Below are 11,411 nucleotides of genomic sequence, written 5' to 3' on the forward strand. Positions count from 1 at the left end.
CAGAATACAGATCAGTAAGAAAAGTAGTTGGAGAACTAATCTGGCTTAAGAGACTGCTAGAAGAACTGACAGTTCCTTGCTTACATCCTATCTCAATTTTTTGTGATAGCCAAGCTGCAATACACATGGCAAGAAACCTAGTGTTTCATGAGCGTACCAAGCACATACATGTGGATTGTCATTTTGTACGAGACAAGTTACATGATGGCCTCATCACTTTGCATCACATTCCCACAGATGCTCAGCTAGCAGACATATTTACGAAGGCCTTAACAGGGATCAAACATACTTCTTTTCTTGGCAAGTTGGCAGTGAGTTCCTCACCTCCAACTTGAGGGGGGTATTGAGAGTATTGTAGATGTAATTAGTAGTTGAGGGTATTTTTGTAATTAGTAGTTGAGGGTATTTTTGTAATTAGCTAAACATAGTATGTGTATATGTACAGTACAATACAAATATACTTTTCACTTTTTCTTTATGAAAAGAGTCGGTTCTCTCTCTCTCTCCAGAACCTTCCGCTATCTTCTCTTCTTCTCTCTCGTTTGTTCTCTGCGAGCTCCGATCACCACATCAATGGTGGTTTCTGCTCGTATCTGAGTCTTTGTTTTCGACACTAGTACTGATTGTTGAAGATTGGATGAATTCCTACGAAGAAAGGGGCTCTAAGGCTTGTCCATTTCTATGGGAAAAAATGTGGAGAAGAGGTGGAATATGCTGCTGAACCTGTCCATGGATGAAAAGGGTGATGCAATGGTTACTAAAATGAAAAGGTAAAAGATGGAATTAATTAATATACTAGAGAGAAGAATGAGTGTCAATAGTTTTTATTTATATTTTTATTTATTTGAAGGAGCATGAGACGAAGTTGGTAGCAAAGAAATGATTTCATTGATTAACAAATTTTATTTTATTTTTTTACTATAATTTGTTAAGTAATCGTACAACTACATTTATGAAACTCCCTTATTTTTTTCACATGTCAACTTGTAACTCTATCAATAAGTTCGGATAAATTTTGATCATCTCTCTTCTAGAGGAAGTGAAAATTCTTGTATTTATTTGGATAACAGAATTTTATATCATACAAAAAATAAAAAAGAAATGTCGTCGCATTAACACTAAACGACGACGCCTCTATCCCTGTTCAACTATTCAGGGTTTTGCCGCTCCAACTAAAAAAAAAGTGAGAAAAACCACAAGAGAATAATCACCGCGAAGGAATCTCTACGGAGATGGCGGCAAGTGGTGTAACGGAGAGAAGGGGAATACCGGCGGCAGCATTTGTAGAAGACGTACAGTCGTATCTTAATGAATCTGCTCTCGATGTCAACTCTGCTCTTGCCTTCCTCCAAGAAAGGTAAGTATATGATTTGTTTCCTAGCTAATTTTATTGTTTTTATTACTTGAGATCAAATCAAGGTCAGAGATTACTTGTACTGTAGAGTTTTAAATTCAGCTTATGAGTCTTTTTTTGTTTTCTGTTTTGTATTGTTTACTTAAATTCGGAGTTGGTTGTCTGCTATGATGTTAAAAGTTTCAATCTTTAGGGATTTTATGATTGCTTGAAAATGTCATTTACATATATTTTCGGTGTGCTGGAGTGTTTTGGCTTGAGTATATGAGTTCCTTCTTTTTATTTGCTTCAGGGTTTGCTTGATTAGATATTACTCAGTTGTTTTCTATGATGTGAGAGTTCGATTCTTTGGGAATACTAGAAATGCTGGGATATTTGTTGTGACTTAAAGTTTGAGTAAACCAAGTTTGGTGGCTGGGTATAATGGAGAGATTTGACTTCAGTTTAGGAGCTTCTTTGGTTTTTGTTTTGTGTTAATTTTTCTTCAGGCTTCCTTAATTAGAAAATAGTTCTTTGCTATGATGTGAAAGTTTCATTCTTTAGGGTACTGGAGATTGCTTCTCCTATATATATATATATATTTTTTTTTTTTGAGAATGGTAATAGTTTTATATATAGAAAAGTGCACTATACAAGTTGTAAAGTGACCCAAAATTACATAGTAAAATACAAGAAAAGATCCTATCTGTCTGCCTTCTTACAAATAGTCTAGGACTTCAAAAATAGATTCAGCATCTTCTAAATATTCTTGCTTACACCAAAAATATAACAGCACTAAACAATTCATCTTCAGCTTTTGTATGGTGCTATATTTGTCTTCAAAACACCTCTGATTCCTCTCTTGTTGGGACAATCCTCCATCTCTCTTTCTGACTTGATAAATTGCCATCTCTGCTCCAACTAGTTAGCACATCAGTTATTATCCCTGGCATCACCCACTTTATTTCCCTCAAGCTGATGAAAATTTCCCAAAGCTGGTCAGTCCATTTACAGTGTAATGAGAGGTGGTTGATTGTCTCTGCCTGATTTCCACATAAGTAACATCTAGAACCTTTCTGGTATCTCTTTTTTCTTTTCTTTGTTTTTCCCCCGTTTATTTACTTCAGGGTTTATATCACTAGAAAATTATTGTTTGCTATGATGTGAGAGAGGTTCAATCTGTAGGGATGCTATAATTGCCGGGAAATTTGTTATTACATAAATTTTGAAGCCTTTCTGTTTTTTACATCTTTGTTTTTTTCTCATCACTACTGTTATTGCATGTTAAATACTTGTGAAGAAAAAGATCCATATAGGTGATACTTACTAGTTAGGAATAGGGTTAAAGATGACTATACTTACTAGTTAGGAATAGGGTTAAAGATGACTATATATATATATATATATATATATATATATATATAATTGAACCTATTTTCAGTATTATTATTTTATTTCGGCATGATGATAATATGAGTTGAGCTTAAACACCCAAGTGTGTGGCCTAGTGGTCAATGAAGTGGGTGAGAACCATGAGGTCTCAGGTTCAAATTCCAGTGGAGGCAAAAGACACTAAGTGATTTTTTTCCATTTGTCCATGCCTTGGTGGATAGAGTTACCTGATATCTGTTGCTAGTGGGAGGTGGCAGGTATCCTGTGGAATTAATCAAGGTGTGCGCAAGCTGGCCCGGACACCACAGTTATAAAAAAAAAAGAGTTATAAAAAAAAAGAGTTGAGCTTAAAGAAAGAAGTGAGATTCATATCGCCGACTCCAACTTTGTTTGGGACTGAGGCGTAGTTGTTGTTGTACTGTTATTGCGTGTTAAATACTTGGGAATTGATGAGTTTTGGTTTCAGTTTATGAGTTCCTTCTTTATTTTCTGTCTATTTACTTCAGGGTATGCTTAATTAGATAAATAGTTGTTTACTATGATGTTAAAGTTTCTTTCTTCATGGGAAATTTGTACAGATCAAACACCTTGTCGTGGGAGTTACATGAAGAGCAGAGCAGATATAGGGGCAAAAATGAGCTCACGTACTAGGTTATAGGCAGCTGATACAGCATTGAATGGGGTCCTTTTTCTTTTTATAATTATGTTGAAATGGGGTCTTTGTGCTGGGCCGACTAATGATTAGGTTAGATTGAAGTATTCTGATGTAAACTGATTTGGCGCCCACTAAAAAGGTAATTCACTAGAGAGAGGTAGAGTGAAATTATTAGTCCAATGCAAGAAGAAAGCGTAGAAGAAGTGGAGTAGGAAAAGTAGAGAAGATTGGCATATTGGAGAATGATTTGCAAATCTGATCTACATCCATCTTTATTTTTTGATTACTAAATAAAATCAGTTTGATTACAGATATGGCAGTGTGCATCTGATCTTCCCTAATCTATGCTGTTTCGTTATTAGAATTCCATGCATTTTCTTGCTTTCTTACTTATTGAATATTGTCCTTCTAACCTTACATGACATAATTATTTCACAACCTGAATGAATAAGCATACCAATTACTGAGCTCTTCAAAAAGTTTTAGGTAACGTCAAAAAGATCCTTCTTGCACTTTTTAATTTGTTTGTGCTTAATGATACAGCATCATCTATCTGAAGGACCAAGCGAAACTGTTGCATGGGGTTGGTCTAAATTGTATAAAATTCCATAAATAGATGCAAGAGGTTTGATTAAAGATATCTTTTGCTCTATGCACCAAACAATTGTGGATGGAACCATGGTTATCTATGGTATCATCATATGAAGTTTGTGTTCTCATATTTGAAGACAACATTGTCCTTGCTGTCACAGACATTAGTTGCCTCTCTGCGTAGTATATATAATAATGCCCTATAAGTTGTAGTTCCATTGAATAAGGATTCTCACACTATGCTAATATCAATATAGCGCTTGCGTTGCTTGCTTGTTCTTCTAAATGTTATAGGAGTATTTATTTTGAAATGATATAGTTAAATGGGAATTGTTTTGGACAAAATTGGAAATCTATAGTTTCTTGTGTTCATTTGTGATTTAACTCTGTACTATAGAACTCATATGTCATAATGTTTTTTAATCCTATCGGTTCTGGGTTGTTGGCTCTGAATATTTATCTACTAATAAGTCATAAGCCCCAGATGCATACCAGTTAGTCCCACTTGAAAACTTGTGCAAGTAGCTAGTTACTTATGTTCTCCTCTAAATATCCAATGTATGTATGTCATCCATTTGCAGACTTCAGCAATACAGAGTGGTTGAGATGAAACTTCTGGCTCAGCAGAGGGATCTTCAGGTACATGTTTGTGTCTTATTTCGCATTCAGTTCCATTCACAAGTAAGTCTCACCTAATGTGGACATTTGGTTGGTTCTTGCATTAATGTATTATCATAGTTCTTTTGAGAAAACTTGAGTGGAGAAAGTGTTCATCTTTCAGAATCTTTTTGGTTGATTCTTGTCAGAAGGTGCATGGGAAGTTTTAGAACCACACTTAAGTTTGGCGTATATTGCTGTTGATTTCCAGGAATGTTGTTAAGACTTAATGGTATGATTAGCCTTTTCATCAGATTGAAAGGAAAAATGAACTAATATGGTAATTCATGCGTTACTTTCCACATCATTTCAATTTCCCACAGTGTTCAGATAATTCATGCGTTACTTTCCGCATCATTTCAGTTTTCCATAGGTGTTCAGACTAATGTGTTATGCAAGAGGAATAAAGATTGTCCTTCTGCAATTTGTTGCTTCATGTCATAGCCATGAATAGGATACCATTCTTAAGCACATGCTCAGATTACTAGTTATTTGACCAACATATGAGGATTACGGTAATTACATCACTCCACAGATGAATGATGTTTTCTACAATTCCTGAAGGTTGGAATCTGCCTGACCTATAAAGAGAGCTTATGCGTGCAGAACTATAAAAATTGTTGGACTTCTCCACTTCTGCTAGCTTCCACGTGCCAGTATAGACTGCCTCATGCTACTAATGGGTTATTCTCAAATTTATTTTTAAAATAGAAGAGATTCTTCTTTTTGAGTGTGGAGTTTCGAAATGTATTAAACATACTGGTGCCTCTACAATTATTGGACTGTTTGTAAAGATTTGTGTTGTGATACTGATTAAACGATTGCCCTTGCATGTTTGACATCTTCATGTCATACTTTCATGAATGAAGTTAGATTCATGATACGATTGGTCAGAATCATACTGAAAATGCCTCAGTTTTGCTAGGTAATGCTTTCATTTTGTTCTACTCAGATTTGTGAAGAGTTTCTCTTATCCTTATTTACTCTATGCCAGGCAAAGATTCCTGATATAGAGAAATGCTTGGACATAGTTGCTAATTTGCAAGCTAAGAAGGGCAGCGGTGAGGTTTGTTCTAGTGCTGTGCTTTTAATTATTCGTTTTTATTTTTTATTTGTAAAATTTAATAGAAGTCTCGCCACTCTTTGATACATGCACATTATCTAGTGGTTGCATCAAATCATTTTGACTACTATTAATTCAGGACAAAATAGTCTGTCTTTCAGTTAACTTGCCTGATTTCATGTTTGCAACATTTGAAAATGAATTTTCTTAAGTGGAGAAATAATAGTTCTATCATCCTTATAAAAAATAATAATCCTAGCTCTATCATCCTTATCAACCATAATAATTCTATCGTACAGTGGTTAGACAAATCAACATTTTTATTCCTTTCTTACAGTAGATAGTTCTACTAAGGTGGTGGAGACCATTTTTCCGTATTAGCTAAATTTTGGGACTTGAAGTGACTGCATAAGATACCGACTGGTGGATTTGGTAGACCCGATGTTCCCTTTTAATCCTGACAGTTAAATTAGCCTATTTCCATCTCTAACATGAGCCACCTTACCCATGGATTAGAATGAGGATGTTAATAGCGATGCAAGGATTCAATGAACATGAGCTGAAAGAAGTTCACGATTTGGTAGAGCTGCGTATTACTATATAATTTGTGTTTTCATTGGCTTGTGGCATCTATTGAATAAAGATGTTGTCAATTTGAATTTATGTTTACCTCAATAACGTTAGGTGAAGTGCACAAAGACCACCAAACTCTACACAGTTCCATTAAGGAACAAATCTTTTTGGCCAAATACATACATGGCCCCTTAAACTTGCCCGACATTTTCATTTAGAGACTTGATCTCGAGTTAGTACCTATTGACACCTCAACTCCTCCAAAAGTGTACCTATTAAACACATTTTGCTGACATGGCAAGGTATGCATTTTACACTCTTTGAGCACGTTCAATATCCATTTTTCTTTTTTTCTTTCTGTTTCTGTTTTTCCATTCTTTTTCTTTTCCTCTGATTTGCTTGAGTTCGTTGACCCACCTTGGCAGAAACTTTCATGGCCGGCGGCAAGTTCAATGGCTTGCTTGCAAAACTTGCTTCTTACTTCTCCACCATAACACCACCATCAAAAACCTCATATCTATTTCTCCAATCTCCACCCATTTCCAGCACCACCATGATCAGCCACCATTAACCTCTTTTTCACCATAGTCAGGTCCTTCCTATCTGCCATTTTGGTGTCAGTCATAATCATTGAGGGATTCGAACTAATCACTCTCACCTATACCCTTCTTCTCTAAGTGCCTTACAAGCTTGAGTCCCTGATTAATAAAGCATCAAGCTTGTCTGAGCACCATTGGCCTTGTACCCAATATCAAAATCTTCTATATATCAGATCTCTATTTCCCAATTTCTGCTTCCCAAGAACCCCATTTTTCGTATCGTTCATTGTAGTAACTTTCCGCCACCAGCTCCTCGCCGTGTTGGCCAGTATCTTTCCCGCTCCACCAGTTCTGACACACAACACAACCACTCTTCCAGAAAACATTATAGGTATCTAGACGAGCTTGTATAGAAATACTGTGGAACTCTTGAGAGAAAGAGGAATTGGGAATTGGGACTGGGTCTGTTAGACAATTGATGAAAGTGATAGAAGATGAACAAAGGGGAGAGGGATGAGGGTGGTTCTCTTGACATGTCAACTTTTTCAACGGGTATTTTTCTTATTGGTGACATTTTCCACTTCACATGCATTTAATTCAAGCGCTTTGTTTTGTCTATACTCTATAAGCTGTGAAAGATGTGTTTAATAGGTACAGTTTTTGAGGAGTTTATGTGTTCAATAGGTACTAGCTCAAGTCTAGGTGTCTAAATGAAAAAGTCGGGCTTTAAGGGGCCGCCGCTTATGTATTTGGCCAATCCTTTTTATTGTGCTATTGAGCTATCAAAACGTGAAATGATATCAATTTGACCTTTTTGGGAATTGCTTCTGTTTCTTTTAAGCTCCAGTAAAGTCAAGTGATATATTGGCATCTGAATTCACTCTACTTCTTAACGATGTAAAGTTACCAGGAAATCAAAGGAACTGTGGAAGAAAGTTCTTTGCAATGTTTTTAAAAGCGAAAAGTGCAAAAAAAAAAAAAAAACAAGGTCGAAGGCGTTGAAGCGAAAAGTGAGAACTAAAAGAGCATGCTTCTTTAAAACGAAGCACACAATGTATTGAAAATATGAAATATATCAAACATATATGAATTTAGTACTATAATAAAATTGCAATTGAAATAGCTAATTTCACTATCCAATATACGATAATGCAGATTACACAAAACTAAGACTTAAAGAGCTGACCGCTTATTGTTGGGATTACTTTGCGCATCATTGTTTGAAGCGCACTCTTCTGTGAAGCACATTGCTTCACCCATGAAGCAATAACCCCTCGCTGTGCATCACTTGATCGCTTTAAGAGCCAAATGGATGGCTTCTTAACATTGTTTCTTCGCTACCTTTGCCTTTTGGGAACTGCCACACTACTGTATCAACTCATTTGTACTTCATTCTAGTCTCTCTCTTGCTGTGTTCACTACCACTACGGGGTTCTTCAACTATTGCATTCATTCCACCGTTGTTCGCTACTGCACCTGTGCAAAGGAAGGAGTTAAATTTATCTGAGGAATGCATTATTTTTAGCCTGTACCTACTACCTTCATTTATTTCTCTCCATCTCCTCTCAGAGTCACTCGCTAATTCTATTGCAGTTTACTTCTTTGCATTGGGCTCCAATACTGCTGGCTATTTGAGAAACATAGAAAGCTTTTATGCTCTTATACATAGTAAACCCTTCGTAGAGCTTAATTTAGCAATTTTTAAATGAATGCCCCTTCATTCCCCATCTACTACTATACTGTCATTTTGGATTCAGGGCCGAAGACTCTAATTTATCTCTCTATTTGGATGGTTTTTAATTGCTTTGTTATCCCAATATTATGTTTGCTGAGATGTTTTTGTCACTGCATAAAGTCTATTGGGATATCTTTTATATTTTATCGATCAGGTTATTCAAATAGTTCTATATTTGTTTTCGAATGGATGTTCAATAAATGGCCACATTGCGGATACCATAAAAAAAAAGGCAGCCTGGTGCACAAAGCATCCCACATTCACGCAGGGTTCGGGGAAGGGCCGCACCCCAAGGGGTGTGATGTAGACTTAGTGGCTGCTTCTACGGCTTGAACCCGTGACCTACAAGTTACGCGGAGACAACTTTACCGTTGCTCCAAGGCTTCCCTTCACTTTGCTGACACCATATCTTTAAGAATTCAATTTGTGTATTCTGAATGCTTAACTGATCGAAAATTGGAGAAACTTTTGTTAGTTGGTCTCTGGGGTACTTCACTTGTGAATTGAACAAGAATTGAACAAACTCTGGATGTGTATTCTGAAGTGTCCGGTACGGGTATGCTCAATTATAATAGCTCTTTTTGATGTATTTAGAAGGTTGAGGTACCATACCACTGTTACATCTGAACAAAAATGGGTATCAATGCTAATGAAAAATCTATGTAATAAAGTTAGGCCCCATTTATGTTTCCATAATATATAAATTATTTGACATATCCTGGCATTAAGTTTATTCCTCAGATTGGCTGCTTGGTTGCAGGCACTAATTGCTGATTTTGAAGTGTCAGAAGGGATATATTCTCGGGCAAGAATTGAAGAATCTGATTCGGTGTGCCTATGGCTTGGCGCAAATGTCATGTTGGAGTATTCATGTGAAGAGGTATCTGATTGGTTGTTGAAATGAGGCCCTTTTGTAGCCTTGAGTACTGGGATTTTATAGTGCTAATCGAGAGATATCATTGCATGTTTGATGGAGCAGGCTACCATCCTCCTTAAAAGAAATTTGGAAAATGCAAAAGCCAGCTTAGAAGTTCTGGTTGCGGATTTGCAATTTTTGAGGGATCAAGTGACAATTACTCAGGTCAGTTCTGCTTTAACTCTTATCTTGGACTGTAACTTAGGCAGTGTTTCGCTTGCAATCAATTGTCTCTAAATTCTAGTAATTAGTTTTTAATTACTTCTCACTTATGTTGCATATGCTAGGCAAGAAAATTGATTTGGTTTAAGCCCTCTGCCAAATAAATAATACTTTCTCCTTCCCAATTTATGTGACAGTCTTTCCTTTTTAGTCTGTCCCAAAGAAGAATGTCACCTTTCTTGTATTTAGAAACAATTAACTTCTCGTCTTGTCCGTGCCTAGTCAAACATTGCCACATAAATTGGGATTGGGATGGAGGGAGTAATAATTTTGCTTTGTGAATACCTGTGCATGTGCGTAATGCTGGAAGCAAGAGCAATTTCTGAAGCACAAGCTTTTAGTAGTTGCTAGTTTTGGTTCTTTTGTTTATTCTTCACATCTGCATAATTCCAGCCACCAGGTCTTTGCTTATTCTTTAAGCTGCTGTTTCTCAGGTCACGATTGCTCGAGTATACAACTGGGACGTGCATCAACGTAAACTTAAACCAGCTGCCAGTCCAAAAGAATCATGAGAAACATGTATGTTGGTTAATAGAAGTGGTGTGGTGCTCAATTTTTCTGCCAAGAGTACGATTCAGATCTTTCTTGTTCATCATTTTAGGTTGCTTCTTGACTCTCCTCTAGCAGGATCCTGAATTTGTTCAGACTGTCAATTGTTTTGCTTGTACCAATTTTGTAAGACAGCAAATATTTGTTGGTGAGTTCGTGCATTTACTAGATGGTTAGGATCTAAAATGTAATGATTCAATTGTTGCAAGGATTGTTAAATCATGGTATGACCATGTCTATGTTGTTTCTAACGGATTAACCTTGTTTGAGCCATTGTACTGCTGTATAATTTAAGCAAAACCAAGTCTTTGGAAGATGCTTCCTACCTTAAACTAGGAAAGAGCGAGATCTGTTTGAACATGTATCTGACTGCAGCTTTAGTCTGTAGAATGAGTCAGAGAATTCTTTAACTGCAACCAGCCTTATTCTCTTTTTTGATAAGCATGTATAATTCACCCGAGCAGCATGAAAGTGCCGATGATACAAAAGTACACCGGACTCTCTTCAACTCGAGGATTAAGTGAGTTCATCATTGTGTCATACAGTTTTTTAAACTGCACCAAAAAGCCAAAAACTGTAAACATCTAAACTTCTATCTTTCCTTCTGAGCATTTAGTGTTTCTTTCTCTCCGAACTTTGCAATGTATACAGAAGGTGGTAGTTCTAATAGAGAGTTCTATCGGCTTCCTATGTTTTTCCCTCGCCAGTTATTTATAAGCTTCCTTTAAGGGCCCTGCACTGCCCATGGTACTCCTAAGAGATGAAGGAATAGCTCCAGATTTGCTTTTAGCCCTTTCCATTTCTTGAAGACAAAGTAGAATCAAATGGTTTAATGCCTCAGTTGAATATTCACATATTAATACTATCTGCTACAAAATCTAATTCATTTGCAGAATATCCACAGTTAAACATGCTTCACGCATAACAGTCCTACCAAAGCAGATGACTTTTACAGGAGCTTTATACTTCAAGTGTTTACCACCAAAAGTTTGTAGAGAAATGACAGTAAAAACCATCCATTTTCCCCTTTCCAGTTCTGTAAGTGGAAGAAGAGCAAAGCTGCCCATTTCCCAATGATCATGGAAGTTCTCCTCAAGCCTATGTGCCTTAGGCCAGACAGAAAGGGGAAGGGGGAGTAATATACATATGAGTTGCCTTGACGTAAAGTTGTTGGTGGCACATGCTT

The 11,411-nt window shown here is 36.6% G+C and overlaps 1 protein-coding gene across 1 annotated transcript; it reads left to right on the forward strand.

Moving 5' to 3' along the window:
* Nucleotides 1-1,129: 1,129 nt before the first annotated feature.
* LOC104100700 (prefoldin subunit 3-like) lies at nt 1,130-10,476 on the forward strand. Its single transcript, XM_009608005.4, has 6 exons — nt 1,130-1,357; nt 4,553-4,610; nt 5,623-5,694; nt 9,299-9,418; nt 9,518-9,619; nt 10,111-10,476. The coding sequence occupies exons 1-6, from the start codon at nt 1,233-1,235 to the stop codon at nt 10,186-10,188; spliced, it is 555 nt and encodes a 184-aa protein (XP_009606300.1). The 5' UTR covers nt 1,130-1,232; the 3' UTR covers nt 10,189-10,476.
* The last annotated feature ends 935 nt before the right edge of the window (nt 10,477-11,411 follow it).

Source organism: Nicotiana tomentosiformis, chromosome 9 (assembly GCF_000390325.3).
Source record: "Nicotiana tomentosiformis chromosome 9, ASM39032v3, whole genome shotgun sequence".
NCBI lineage: Eukaryota > Viridiplantae > Streptophyta > Magnoliopsida > Solanales > Solanaceae > Nicotiana > Nicotiana tomentosiformis.

What these genes read in the sequence shown, in the direction of transcription:
- LOC104100700 (XM_009608005.4), top strand. Translation starts at nt 1,233, where the DNA reads ATGGCGGCAAGTGGTGTAACGGAGAGAAGGGGAATACCGGCGGCAGCA. An exon ending in CTTGCCTTCCTCCAAGAAAG is followed by an intron (nt 1,358 to 4,552) that starts GTAAGTATATGA and finishes ATCCATTTGCAG; the next exon opens with ACTTCAGCAATACAGAGTGG. An exon ending in TGGAGTATTCATGTGAAGAG is followed by an intron (nt 9,419 to 9,517) that starts GTATCTGATTGG and finishes TTGATGGAGCAG; the next exon opens with GCTACCATCCTCCTTAAAAG.